This window comes from Anopheles nili, chromosome 3, assembly GCF_943737925.1.
Source record: "Anopheles nili chromosome 3, idAnoNiliSN_F5_01, whole genome shotgun sequence".
NCBI lineage: Eukaryota > Metazoa > Arthropoda > Insecta > Diptera > Culicidae > Anopheles > Anopheles nili.
The window spans coordinates 8,298,415-8,312,484 of NC_071292.1; the positions used below are offsets into that span (position 1 = coordinate 8,298,415).

Here is a 14,070-nt window from a genome sequence, read left to right on the forward strand (position 1 = left end):
TGTGAGCGTGATCATGTCTTCTCTTTCGTGCTGTCAAAAGCAGTAGGCCGCTTTTCTTCGTTTTCCTCCGACAACTAGCAAGCCTACTTTGATCGATTTGTGTCGGGAAGCTCGAGCGGGATGAAGATTAAAAGATAGCGCTAAAAGCAACGTTATGCTACACGCAAATTTCCACCACCACGAGGCTGGTTTGGGGGCTTCTAATCAGTCGCTCGTGTGCGATGGTGGCTCTTATTTAATCGAATCTGGGGATATGGAATTCCCGCTTTCTGACTTCTCGGAAATGTAATTTAAACCGTGAACATGCTGCTTATCGGTCTTCTGGGAAACGGTGTGATGTCATAGCAGCCAAAGCATAGAGCAAATGTTAAGCTCAATTCATCTATTAGTCAGATAAATTTGAATGCAGGCACTTTTGAGTCCTTATTTCGATCAAAAATGCTTTTGAAGCTCAAACTACCTTAGATTTAATATTTGTATTAAATAGAAACAAAACTATTGCTCATTAAACCTCCCTAACATTGCCGTTGATTAAAACAAAATCATAATGAAGCGAAGCTAGTACAATGTATTACCTTCCAATTGCGACATGAGTTAAACATCAGTGCGGGTAGAGCACTGCCCCGCCGTACCGCGAATTAATGCTGAATGAATGTATAAATAATGTTTTAAAATAATAGCCATACCAACTCAGCCAACAAACTCAATTAAAAACATGTACCCCATTCAGCGTGAACATGGCAACATGCAGCTCGATTAAATGTGGCTAGAAAGAAACGCTTTTGCCCCACACACAACAGGAATATTATTACTTAATTTTATCGCTTGTCATTTCTACTCCTCTTAGTACGATCACTTGTAAGGGCAAGTTTTCTTTCGCCCCTTGGTCGTAGTGCTGCCCCACGAAAAGCCCCCGACGGGCGCATGCCACACCAATGCATACCGAAACACCCATCCTTCATCTATCGCATTTTCCACACGCTTCCCGGACGGCGAAAGTTGATCGAACTCCTGGCAGCCTAATCGGTGCAGCCGCCACGGCATGAACTGCAGCTAAATGGCGCCGATCGCCATTTTTTCCTTGACAGCTCACCCACCCACCATGGCCGCAACTGTCACGAAACCGGCCAGCACTCGCCCACGAGCGTGAGTTTACGTGCACGATCGAACGTACGAGAAATGCACGGTACCCGGCATGGCTACTGCCCTACCGCATAGCCCTTTTAACGGTTTGCGTTTGAAAACGTGGCTAATTTGAACAGGGGTGCCGTGCGCGCGGTTGGAAAAGAAACATATTCATCGTTTCTTTGCACCCAGGGCGGACATTTCGAATGCATCCCGACCGGGTGCACTCTCCTTTTCGCAGAAAAATGCACCCTCGTGCAATTAGGCTGGGTGCTTCTCAAACGAGCCTCTTTTGACAGAACCGCATGTACGCGTATGTAACAAAGTGTGCCATGGTTTTTAAAGGACATTCACGAGGCAATGAACAAGTCGTTGTCATGGATACAGATCAATGCTTCAGCATGTTAAACGATAGGACTCCAAATGAAAAAAAAAACTTCAAATATCACAATCCAATAGTTCTAAAACTCCATCATTCATTCTTTGGGAGGACCGAAAATACCCTTCTAATAGAGCAACTCCTCTTAAGCCCATGAGCCACACCATTTCCAAACTCGGCTCCAAAGTCCGCGAGGACGTCATTTTCCTCCCCACATTTTCATTTCACCCTCACACCCCTTGAGACTCGAGACGCGGGGGTGTATTATTTTTCCTGCCTTCGTTACCGGCTTGTATGAAATGTTTTTCGTTTGTCGTTTCGTGCATTTCCTCCTGTTGCGCACCAACTGCTGCACGAATGGCTTCCATCATCCGCCGCAAGTGATTCTTCGCGAATCGTGGACGAGCGTGAAAAGCTCCCGCCCCCTCAATGGGTGGTGCGCTGGGGGTGCTGCTGCTTCTCCACCACACAGGGTGGTGAAAAACGAAAACAAAAGAAAGTAGCTTCGTGTGAGACCCTCCGCCAACATCCCCACGCCGCAAAAGCTCGTGGGCCAGCGGGCATGTAAACCGTCCCGTCCCAGCACACGGGGGTGGAAATAGGAAAAGAAAAGCGAAAGTACCGTGGCCACGCGGGGGCTGGAGGGTGCGTTTAATTGGCGCTAAAAATGGAAGCCCTTTTACTTGAGCGTGATGGCAACAACAATTTCCCTTACACCACGCGCACCAGCTCACCCCCGAGGGAGGAGGGTTGAGGGAGTTTTCCACCCTCGCACTCCCCCGTCGTAGCGCGCTGTGGAAAACGAGTGCGGAAAACATTGCCCGCCGATCCGGACACGGCCCCATGCAAACGAACGCGCCGAGTGCATGGCCAATTTTTCAGTGCATTTTTCATACGATGCACCGTGTGGGTGGAAAAACCCCGCTCTACTTTTGTTGAGCTTTTGCTGGTGGGGATGGCCGATACCTAGGAGGGCAAAACCCACCGGATACGCTTGGGTTGGTTAATTAATATATAAATAGGCTTGCAGCAGCGAAACGTTCAACCAGTAAACTTTGTACTCTCCGTCCATCCATAAGTGTATCGAAATGAAGTTTACGGTAAGGATCGTGAGGATCGTGGTTTTGTGAACCTCTTCGAAGGGACCCTAGTGCACCATCGAAATAATGTGTGGCGGGTGATAGTCTGCTCTGAGTCCTGAATTCGATTGTGAACTGAAGACCAACTTGCCTCCCAGAACGCTTTGTGAATGTGAACGAACGAACTGACAGAAAACGAGCGAGTTTGTGACGAATTATGAACAATTTCTTGGTATTGCGTGAATTACACTGTTCCCAGTGAAGTTTTGTGATACAAAACAATGATAAAGGGCACGATAAGCCTAAGAATCTGAACCACCTGGTGCTAGTGAACCCAAAATGAATGACTGAAAGGACACCAAAAGTGATTGCTTCGCCGTTGCATTAACCTAAGCTGCCTGAAGCTAGTTTTAGAGATAATCCATGGACAGAAACACCCCTTGATTGAAAAAAATTATATCTTACGGCTGATACTGTCTGATCTAATAAATTGTTTTGTTCATGATCTTTCGAAGTAATGATCGTCACGTTTGAAGGTTGCGTACGGCTCAACATTTAAAATGTGGCTGCGTACTGCTCCGCTATGAATGCAGTTGCATGCTGACAAGACGCAGCACTTAATACTTAGCAGCATTTAATCGTCCTTTAGAAGCACACCCTTCGTTTAAACTAACCCACCGATTGTGCGTTCTTGGTTTCGTTTTGCAGATACTGGTGGCATCGGTGGCTGTCGTCATCTCGGCAACACTGGCGCTGGAGTTTGAGAGCCGAAAGCTGCAGCCGGAAGCGATCGCCGAGCACGATGGACTGTCGATGCTGGAGCAAACTCCGGCCGAAGATCGCCAGTGGCAGGCGGTGAAGAAGCACGAGAAGCGCCAGACGGGCAAGAAAATCCACATCTTCCTGGGCAAGCCGAAAAGCAAGAAGCCAAAGAAGCACGCAGCCTCCGACGGTGAGCCGGAAACGCAGACGCGCAAAACGCCCGAGCTGACGACACGCTCGGATAAGGGCGTCATCGATACGACCTCGGATGCGCCGGATGCGGCCGTCGGTGAGAGTCAGCACTACGAGATCGGCGAGCACAACATCGTGAAGGAGAAGATCAAGATCAAGCACCATCATCACCATCACCATCACAACCACGTGAAGACGGTGGTCAAGAAGGAACCGTATCCGGTGGAGAAGGTCGTGCAGGTCCCGGTCGAGAAGATTGTGCACGTGCCAAAGCCCTACCCGGTGGAGAAGATCGTTGAGAAGGTGGTTCACGTCCCCGTGGAGAAGATCGTTCACGTCCCGAAACCCTACCCAGTGGAGAAGATCGTCGAAAAGGTCGTGCACGTCCCAAAGCCTTATCCGGTGGAGAAGATCGTCGAAAAACCGGTGCACGTCCCGAAACCCTACCCAGTAGAGGTGAAGGTGCCGTACCCGGTGGAGAAGATCGTGCACGTTGACAAGCCCTACCCGGTGGAGAAGATCGTCGAAAAGGTGGTGCACGTCCCGAAGCCCTACCCGGTGTACAAACAGGTGCAGGTTCCGGTTCCGGTTGAGGTGAAGGTACCTTACGAGGTCCCCAAACCCGTGCCCTATCCTGTCGAGAAGAAGGTGCCCTATCCCGTTGAGGTAAAGGTTCCTGTTGAGGTCGAGAAAAAGGTTCCGGTTCCGGTGAAGGTCGAAGTCGAGAAGAAGGTACCGTATCCGGTGAAGGTGTACGTCCCACAACCGTACCCCGTGGAGAAGAAGGTCCCGTATCCAGTGCCAGTTAAATCGGGCTCTTTCCCATTCCCCTTCGACAAGGAACTCTCGTCGACTAGCTACTCGAACACGCGTCTGCATCCTTTCGAATCGCAACAGCACGAGGAATACGCTGGATTAGAGGACAGTTACCGCCGCACGACCAAGACGGGATACAAAAAGAGCAAGGGCAAAAAGTCGAAGAAGACGGAACAACAACAGCAGTCCCAGCAGCACGCATCCAGCGCACCAGTCACCGAGGACAATACGGGCGATGCACAGACGGGCATGGGAGCGTCGTACTCCTCACTCAGCACCGGAAGTGACCACGGAGCTCACTACACTCAGACCACCGTCTTCCACAGCGGCTCCGGACATCAAGCACAACAACACCAGCAACAGCAGCAGCAGCAGCAACAACAATCTCATCAGTCTCTTCTTCAACAGCACCAGGACCAGCTCCAGCAGTATCAGCAGCAACAGCAGCAACAGCTACTGCAACAGCAACAGCAGCTTCAACAGCAGCAGCAGCAACAACAACAGCAGCAGTACGGCAACGTTGATGCCACCAGTTTCTTCAACCACCAGCTCATCCACTATGGTCAGCAGCCAAAGTACGGACCCTCCACGTTCCCGAGTCAGACTTCGCAGGGTGCTGACTACGGAACGGGTCCTCAATCGACTGGCCAGGATGGAGGGCAGTACGGACACCTGTTGCACGGTGGTTCCGATCACTACGGATCCGGATCGAACCAGCAGGAAGTGATCGTAACGCCACCATCCGGTAACGGTGCCACGGGAATGCACCACACAACCGGTTACGGTCAGCAACCAGTTACGTACGCACTCACAGCACCGTCGAACCCGGGTGGTAGTTTCCAGCTCGAATCACAACCGCAACCATTCCAGCTACTTCAGCTGGCTCCGTTCCAGTATCAAACACCAACCGGGTTTTCGTTACCAACCGCCCGATAAGCCGTCGTTGGAGGGATTTTCATTGACCCAAACGCGACTGACCACAACTCACCCGTGAGACTGACCACCAAAGAAGGGCACCCGTCTACCACCCTCCCACCCGCCGCACGGAATCGGCAAGCATTTTTCGGAGCGCATTCCCGCATCCCGGAACTCCCGCAGCACCGGACGGATCGTTTGGCACGGGGGTGGGATTCGCTAATCTAAGACCACGTGAGCGAGCGTTTCGAGTGCTTGCTGCTTGTTGTTTTATATGTGTTTTGTTTTATCGTGTACTTGTATCGTAATTAATCGAAATCGATTTTTTTTTATGTTTTGTTATGCCAATTTTGCCAAGGAAAAAATAACTGACCGCACCAGTGACGACCCGGTGCCACGGGTGGGCCTGTTTTTGTGAAACAGTTCCCCCCCACCGTTTTTTTTTTGTTGTTGTTTTGGCTTCTCGCACACGCATACAATCCGCAAGGATTTGCCTGAAAAATCAAACCCCAAAGCTCAAAGTGGAACCTGAGAGGCGGTAGAACCAGGTTGGCTATCAGCAGAGGAACCAAATCGTGTACGAATCGGAGAAACCGGGACCTGCAGCAGATCCATCGGGGATCTGGAGCAGGACTCGTAGATTCGTTCACGTTGGGGTTTTGTTTTGCCGTATTATTGTACATATTATTCTTCCTTCTGTTGAAGACACTGTACGCTGCGCAGTAGAATTGATGCTATTGTTGCAAAATAAAATGAAGAAAAAATAACCTACCACGCTATCGTTACTCATTTCTCGTATCACAAGGCTCTTCCTTACAGCAAGGATCTCTTTAGTCATCAGAAAAGGAATCACAAAAACGCACTCATTACTTCGCGCCGAAGGATACGCGCCGGTTTTTGCTTTTATTTTATCATATAATTGCCAAACTCGTATTATCGTACAAAAATAGTATTCTTGATTGCTCTTTCGGTGTGCCTTCACAGAAGTTTACGGATTGCCACAAACGAAGCCAGATAGCAGCAACAAATCGTGGATTAGAGCACGCTCTTCTTTGCCGATAAAAAGAAAGGAGAATGGTTTTATTAATAGCATCCATCGAAAGGGGCTTCTGCTCGGGATTGTTTCGCCCCCGGCTGTTCGATCGGAAGTCCTTTCGTGTTGGACCCCTTTTTTTCTTCCTTTTGCTTCGCTTGTAAAATCTAACACAAAAAATACTTAATCGTAACCTTATCCCAGGGCCCTACAGTTGCTGCCCTTTTCGCTTCCCTGCGCTCCACCGAAGGGCGCAACGTGCAGACCATTTGAAACCCTACGTTCGCATTTGTACCTCCTTACTGTAAGCTAACTGATAATACACTCGCCGCAGAAGCTTGTGTTGACTGTCCTTCGTGAACTGAGGTAATGTTGTCCCGCGTCCTTTTTGCTTTTGTGGTTTTTTTTTTACTTTTCGTCTTTAAATCGGTATAATTCAGAGTGCATATGTACTTTTGTTCTTCATTTTTTTTTTTGTATAACTTTACTTTCATTTTTCGTTTTTTATGTTATTTTTATCGCTTCTCTCCCGCTACTCCTAGCTATCCTTTCTCACCCTCTCACTCTCTTTATCTTTTTTTAGGCAAATTGCTCGAAACAGAACACAATCGAAAACGTAACCGGAAATCATTAAGGAACGCAAGCTGAACTAAACCACGTTAAAAATGCAACGAAACCGCACGGATTTTTGATCCCGTGTAGCAACGAGCCCATTGCCGAAGCATAAAGACTCTGTCCGTGGCCAACGCAAATCCACAGGAGGGAACGCAACTAACAAAGCCAACTGGCGTGAACTAAATCTAAACCTCAACGGGAAGCAAAACGGTGCTCCAACGGAAACAAAACGCTTGTCCTCGCCGTGTGGCGTTGGATTGGGTGCTGTGCGGTTTTACTCCTGCTTCATGGCTCCCATCTCCTCCAGGAGTTCCTGCAGTCCTTCCGGGCAGCGACCGGCTTCCACCTCAAGCGCCCAGTTGTACAGCTTTTCCAGCTCGTGGCGCAATTCGACGACAGCCTTCTCGCGATCGGTCACCAACTCCTCGAGGTACTGATAGCGGAGCTTCTTGCGGGCACGACACTCGCGTGCACTCTGCCGGCTGCGTTCTGCTTGTCCGCCACCGGAAAGAAAGGACACCATTCGTTACTATCATCTGGTGGCAGAACCCGAGATCCTTTAGGGCACACCTCGTTCCGCTTAGTGTATACTTACCGAGCTTCGCTTTCATATCGATTTTCTCCGTGGATACCTTCCGACCGGGTTTGCGCCCACGTTTGCCGCTCTCCTTACGCTCCTGGAACGGATGAGAAAAGAACACGAGCACTGATTAGAGTCATAATCACGTCATTTACGGTACGATCAATAAACGAAGCGAAGGGGCAGCAACAACCAGACAAAACGGCATTCGTCTGGCGAAAGTGAATTGCATTCAAGGACGAAGGTGAATTTCGGGAAAGCACTCTCAGTGGGAAAGGAACTCCGGGCGCAAGGTTGCTTCTTTGCGTTTTATCCTTTTGCCCTTCATGCCGCAGGTTTGCTATTAATAAATCGAGCTAAAGAGGGCTCTCCTCTTAACTAACCCGTTACCAATCGGTGGCCACCGGTTAGGGGGGTGAGTGAGGGTCGATAAACGACGTCATATGCGGGAATGGAGAAGATACAGGTTGGCACGGTCCGTTGGTGACGATTTATTACGCATCGGCGCTTCAACGTGTGCTCATCGTCCCACCTTTTTTTGGCTTCAACCGGCATGGAACAGCAAAAAAATGTCGATATATCCTGACGGGAGTTCAAAGCCAGTTTTACATTGGAAAAGGCACACCTTGCACCGGGCAAAACGAACAACCCAAAAGCACCGATATCGAGAGTTCTACGACGCCAAGTGGATGACGTTTTGCGACGTAATTTTACTCCACATCACTAGCGGACTTCCCCCAACGTAATGGGGTGGTTCTTCACGACAAGAACTAACGCACGTGTACGCTTGAGCAGCGAAAAAGGACGATGTCTTGTGGCCATGCGACCAATGCACATGGGAAAGGACACAGGTCTGCCGCAGGACCTTCTTTCACCTACCTACCGAAGGGTGCTGCAGCTGCCGGTGGGAATGATCGTCGTCGTAATCCGATTCGTACGAATCGACGAACCGGACAAGCGTGTCCTGTTGGGTTGGTTCCGTGTTTCACGCCCGAAAATCTCTAACCCCGCGGGGATGGTCCCGGCACACGATTCTAATACCACAAAACACGGTGTCTTGCGACAAGTGCACAGAGTCCCTGTCCAGTTCGCGGATCTGTCCAACCGACCACCAGTGCCAACACGCAACTGACTGTGGATCTCCCGGTTTCCGATGCAAACCCAGCCAGCCAGCGGAACCACGACGCAACAACACCCGTCCGACAAAGCGCACCGACGGCAACGAAACGGTGCTGCGCCATTCGCTGTGTTGCGAATCAGCGGCAAAAACCGTTCTCTCCGCCCGCAACCACCACCCCCAACATACGCCCCTACCACCCCAACCCCCTGGGCCGTGTGAAGGCGGACCGCGCGCGATACGACGGTGGCCAACGACGTAATTTGCGTAAGCGTTCTTCTCTCCGCGAATTTGTCTCTCGCGACCGGGTGTAAGCGAGAGAGAGAGAGAGAGAGTGAGAGTGAGAGAACGTAGTACGTTTGGTAGCATGCGAGACCAACCAGTGGGACGGTGTATTACGCATTGGGAATACGGTGCAGGGATGAACAACTGGGCATGCGAAAATTTTGTCTGATGCGATTGCTTCTTACACGATTATCGCTGCTTCAAATGCACGTGCGTACTCCCATGCTGTGTAATATGCCACAAGGACCCATCTTGAAGGATCATGTCTTGAAAATTGAAACAAAAATCCCTTGTAATTGTACCGTGAAGCTATCTGCTGTCTTCAGCGCACCCTAAAATCAAAGCAACCCAAGCCACGCTTAGGAAATTGCGTCGTATTTCGCACCCTTGCTAACATTCTATTGCAAGAACAGGTCGTCGAACCCTTCCTTAGGGGAAACGTGGTTCCTTTGTTGTTGTTTTTTTTTACAACCAACCCAGACTTGCTCTTGTTACAAGAGAGCAGGGCAAACGCAAACGAACAGGGGAGACTGAAAGAGAGGGAGAGAGCGTTCTTTCTGGTGGCTATATGAAACGGCAACGTAAACAACTTTTTCTCACACAGCCAGCCTTCCGACTGATCCATGACGTCATGAATGTGGGTTGGAGGGAGGCCACGAATGGTACTCTATTCGGGGAAACTACAGCAGGTATTACATCAGATTTTCCCGACCCAAAGGCGAACTTTTTGATCGGTACGAATTGACATTAATTTATGCCGTTCATCAGCCATTAATCCATCCATTCGTGGGTGATGAATAGTTCAAGGTCCAACGGAAGAACGAAATCAAAACAAACAGCACCATCGGTGGCTTGCCGCCATCTTTGTTTTTATCGCAACTTCCGTCTCCATCACAACACACGGCACGGGGCACGTTTTTTACCGAAATCCTTTCCCCGGGGGCCTACTTACCGATTGATTCTGCTCCTCCACCATCGTCGTCAGCTCTTCGTAATCCATTTTTGATGAGGAAATTTGCGAAACTCGACGTGCGTATAAAAAGGCGAATGGACCACAAAGTAGCACTTTGTCTTTGTGGCACGATATTTCACGATTCTAAAAGTGCGCTGGTTTTGCACTGGAATTAATGTTCACCTTTCGTGATGGATATTTGGCTCACGCTTGTAAAATTCAACTCGCTGCGGCTGTAGACAAAATCTTCTGAAAATCACACTGCTAGCACCTTGCACGATCACGTTCTCGATGTTGTTGTTCTGCGTAATGTCTGACTTCTTCTTGCTTCGCGTAATGTTGTTCACCATGCAGTATGGCGTACGGGCTTTGTTTTCAAAACTTTGACAGCGTGACGTCGAGCCAGGGAAGGGCAACTCTGTTGGACATTGTTGTTTGCACATTTACGAAAATATTCATTACAAATCATCGTTATTATAACTAAATTCTACTTTTTCGATTTTTTTTATATTTTTGGGAATAATATGAAGTAACTTTGCTAGTTAATCATACAAAACCCTCTCAAAAATTTTTACATAACATGTCCTGTTCTTGAAAATAAAAATTCAATCAGGTCACGTCTACTTCCTAGTCCTTAATGAAATTAAGTATCTAAAATTTAGTAAATAATCAAAGATCCTTGCCCCAGATAAACAATTTCGGATGTCCCGAGTTCAGCCAGTTTGTAACACGTGGAGCATTTGTTTTAACTTAAACTTTACTGAGCGATGCTTCGAATGATTGTTGTTCGGCCGAACGGGAACGATTCGGCGTACAGAGTGAATGAATGTCTCAGTTCGTAACAGTGGAAACGAAGCATGCACCTATTGGGCACACCTGCAGTTTAAATTATTAGTAAGTCTTACTGCTTGAAGAGGGGGGAAACTGGAGTAGTTAAGCGCCTGTTCGATAGCAAAAATTCGATCGAACCATCTCGTTAGCTTAGCTGGTTCAAGAACACGGTTTCGCCCCAACTATTGTGCGTTGGTGTTTACGTAGATTTTCCCGTGGACAGCAGGGCGAGCAGTCCTCCGGCGCTGACCATCGAAAAGATATAGTTGACGGTCGGAGTGAACGATCGCAGCAGGTAGAAGCTGGCGAAGATGACGATAGCCAGGAAGAGAGCGTTATTGTAAAAGATGGAGAACGTAGTAGCCTCGTATTCGGCCACATCGATCTTCTTCCACAGCACACGCTCGTCCTTCTCCTTGCGGCTCATCTTCTTGTCCTCGGACAGCTGGGCGGTCATCTCACGCGTTACCGCATCCTCACGCTTGATAGCGATCTTGTGCTTCATCGTGAACTTGGTGTTGCGATAAGCCATGGCCAGCAGGTACGTGCACAGTCCCGTAACAATCACGAAGAACACCACGGACGGCAGCAGGTCCATTTGATGCACTCTCCAGAATAACCCTGCAAGATGCAACGATAAAAAATCAAAAACGTCAATGAAAATCTACCGGAAATCCACGGAAGATATCGCAAGGTGTTACTTACAAATGGGAACAACCGATACGATGAACGCATTGCCATGGAACATTACGTTCGATTTGGTGCTCACATTTCGGCTGAAATCCTGCAGCAGCAGTTCTTCCTCCTTGGTAAAACCCAGGTCTTTCGTGGTCTCGGCCATGATGAAGAGTAGTTTCTTAGGCTGTAGTTTTACGGTAAAACAACACTAATGGATGCTGAACGCACGCGTATCTACCAGACACGTTTGGAGTATATAGTCCTACGGAAAAGCCACAAATGCGAAAGCCGTATCGACAAAATGCTACGCGAACCGGGGCAAACGTAAACGTAACCGAAACGTGTCAAGTTTTTGACGATGTGGAAGCCTAAATGTCATTCTGACTACCCAAGACGACCTGCAAAACAGTGCAGCCAAATAAATCAGCGTTTAAAAATGCATTTATAGAAGCAGATAAAATTACAAAAATCAGATAAAATCTACAAAAACTATCACAACAAAAACATGTTAGTCAAATTAAAATAATATTTCATATTAATGCACCAGAGCTAAAGAGAAATAAATCTTTATCCTACATCATGATTTTAGTGACCCAAAATCGCTTTATTATGTCAAATTTTGATATACTTGTGTCAACATACTTGAATCCAAACAAAACATATTTTTTGCGCGAAAGACTAACTCCTGGTGTATTGATTAAACATTGAATGAAAAGTGTCCTAAAATGGGAGGTGGCGACTTGGTAAGTCTCCAGTTATGTCGTGAGTAAACGCAGCGGCTCATGTCTAGTGTTTCATTCTTTTCAGAATACGAAAAAATCATGGCACCCGAACACGATGAAAAACCAAGAGCGTGTCTGGAAAGCGGAGCAACAGGAGGCGGCCGAAAAGCGACGCTTGAACGAGCTCCGGCGTGAAATAGACGAGGAACGAAGCCGCGAGGAGCTGAAACATATGGGACAAAAGTCCGGCGTTCTACCGAGCGATGACGGTGACGATAAGAAACTAGAGTGGATGTACCGGGGACCGTCACAGTTGGTCAACCGAGAGGAATATCTGCTGGGCCGAACCGTGGACAAGACGTTCGAGGAGCTCGATGCCCAAGAAAAAGCTTCTACTTCTACGTTCGGTGTGGCTCAGCCAAAAAATCATGTCGAGCACGAATGCATTCCCTTTTCGATCCGACAACACAAGGATGTACTCAGCAACGACCAGGTGGATCTTGCCCGGAAGCTCATGGAGGATCCACTAATGCTGATCAAACAGAAACAGATCGAATCTCGCCAGAAGATCCTACAAAATCCTGTTAAGCTGAAGGAACTTCATCGTCTGCTCAAGGGAGATGAGAGTTTGAAATCGTCGGATGGCAAGAAAAAGAAAAAGAAGGAAAAAAAGGCTAAAAAAAGTAAAAAGAGCGATAAAAAAAAGAAAAAGAGCAAGAAGCGTAATAGCTCTAACAGTTCCGATAGTGGTAGCGATGATAGCGATACAGATCTAGATAAGCTATTGGCAGAGAAGTATAAAAAAGTTCAAAACTCCATGGCGGAAGAACACCAGGAAGGCGTTAGCTTTAACAAGCTGCTTTCCATGAAGTACGAAAAGCTGTCCAAAGAGTTGGACATGATGGGAAGCACTGGTTCGAAAAAGAAGAAACGACACCCTGATCGGAGAAGTAACGGATCCAGTTCTTCGGAATCAGATAGGGAAGATTCACAGACACGAAAACATGGTCATAGGGCAAAACGGGACGACTATTCTCGGCGAGACGATCGTGACACACGTGGAAGAGATAAAGGTCCAAGCAAAAACACCGAACGTTCTCGACACGCAAGAAGAGAAAGAAGGGAATCTTCGGAGGAAGATACAAACGATGGGAAGCGTCATAGAAATTCTCGGGGTATCGCCAACGATTCTTCACGGAACAGAAGCCGCTCTAGAAGTAGGGATAGACGTAGAAACAGTCCTACAAATCGTTTTAGGCAGCGGTCACCAGCCCGTAAAGCTGGCTCGTCGAAAGCCAAACACAGTCGAGATCGATCGCGGGAAAAATCAGTTGAAAAGAAGAAAGCCAAAGAGAGCAGGCGCCATTCTCGTTCGCAAAGTCCTCGAAAGACAAGTCCCAACCGGACAAAGCCGGAAAAACGGCCGACAAAACCTCGCAGGACGCCATCATCCAGCTCATCAGCATCGACATCCGATTCGGATTCGCCGGAATCTTCCCCTGCTCGTCCGGTAGCGCAGGACTCCGACGACGAAAGACGCGCCAAGAAGGTTAGAAACTTCGGTTTAGTAACGGCATCGGGTGAAAAATTGGAAACCAAATCACGCTCAGCAGATGTTCGGCTGTACAACCGGGAGGAGATAAAGGCGGAACAATCGAAACAGAAGCCATCCTGGAGCAAACCAACAGAAAAGAAGCGGCCGTTGACGGAGGAAGAGCTAGAGGAGAAGAGATTGGCCATGATGAGCAACGCGCAGTGGCGCGAAAAGGAACGGGAATCGAACGTAAAGCGGTATGAGGCCGAAGATCACCGTGAGGAAACCACACACAGTCGAGAGTACGATAAGGAGTTCCTAACGAAGCAATTCAAACGAGCCGCCGCAGCCGAAACGGTCGAATCGCGCATCCGATCCAATCGCAACAACATCCAGCGATCTAATGGCGCAATGAATTCAAATTTCGTAAAACGGTGAAGCACAAGAAGTGAGTT

General features: G+C 48.4%; 4 protein-coding genes across 5 annotated transcripts; 2 read left to right on the top strand and 2 right to left on the bottom strand.

Annotated features, from left to right (window-relative positions):
- Positions 1-2,592: 2,592 nt before the first annotated feature.
- LOC128725099 (titin-like) lies at positions 2,593-5,289 on the top strand. The gene is made up of 2 exons (XM_053818820.1): positions 2,593-2,604; positions 3,292-5,289. The coding sequence occupies exons 1-2, from the start codon at positions 2,593-2,595 to the stop codon at positions 5,287-5,289; spliced, it is 2,010 nt and encodes a 669-aa protein (XP_053674795.1).
- Positions 5,290-6,634: 1,345 nt separating this feature from the next.
- Positions 6,635-10,132, bottom strand: LOC128727185 (REPTOR-binding partner). 2 transcript variants are annotated; one of them, XM_053821066.1, is made up of 3 exons: positions 9,851-10,132; positions 7,512-7,593; positions 6,635-7,405 (listed from the first exon to the last, which is right to left on the bottom strand). In XM_053821066.1, the coding sequence occupies exons 1-3, from the start codon at positions 9,896-9,898 to the stop codon at positions 7,191-7,193; spliced, it is 345 nt and encodes a 114-aa protein (XP_053677041.1). In that variant the 5' UTR covers positions 9,899-10,132; the 3' UTR covers positions 6,635-7,190. The 2 variants fall into 2 exon arrangements, with proteins under 2 accessions (XP_053677041.1, XP_053677040.1); XM_053821065.1 differs by having other exon boundaries at positions 6,635-7,408.
- Positions 10,133-10,626: 494 nt separating this feature from the next.
- On the bottom strand, positions 10,627-11,662 carry LOC128722979 (translocon-associated protein subunit gamma). The gene is made up of 2 exons (XM_053816680.1): positions 11,387-11,662; positions 10,627-11,302 (listed from the first exon to the last, which is right to left on the bottom strand). Exons 1-2 carry the CDS (start codon positions 11,520-11,522, stop codon positions 10,881-10,883), a joined length of 558 nt encoding a protein of 185 aa, XP_053672655.1. The 5' UTR covers positions 11,523-11,662; the 3' UTR covers positions 10,627-10,880.
- A 345-nt stretch (positions 11,663-12,007) lies between these two features.
- Positions 12,008-14,053, top strand: LOC128723401 (pre-mRNA-splicing factor CWC25 homolog). Its single transcript, XM_053817135.1, has 2 exons — positions 12,008-12,102; positions 12,167-14,053. Exons 1-2 carry the CDS (start codon positions 12,085-12,087, stop codon positions 14,051-14,053), a joined length of 1,905 nt encoding a protein of 634 aa, XP_053673110.1. The 5' UTR covers positions 12,008-12,084.
- Positions 14,054-14,070: the final 17 nt, after the last annotated feature.

Coding starts and splice junctions, on each gene's coding strand:
- LOC128727185 (XM_053821065.1), bottom strand. CDS start 9,898: ATGGATTACGAAGAGCTGACGACGATGGTGGAGGAGCAGAATCAATCG. Junction 7,594..9,850: donor TGGAGGAGCAGAATCAATCG/GTAAGTAGGCCC, acceptor CATCCGTTCCAG/GAGCGTAAGGAGAGCGGCAA. Junction 7,409..7,511: donor CGATATGAAAGCGAAGCTCG/GTAAGTATACAC, acceptor GTGGCGGACAAG/CAGAACGCAGCCGGCAGAGT.
- LOC128722979 (XM_053816680.1), bottom strand. CDS start 11,522: ATGGCCGAGACCACGAAAGACCTGGGTTTTACCAAGGAGGAAGAACTG. Junction 11,303..11,386: donor CGTATCGGTTGTTCCCATTT/GTAAGTAACACC, acceptor TGCATCTTGCAG/GGTTATTCTGGAGAGTGCAT.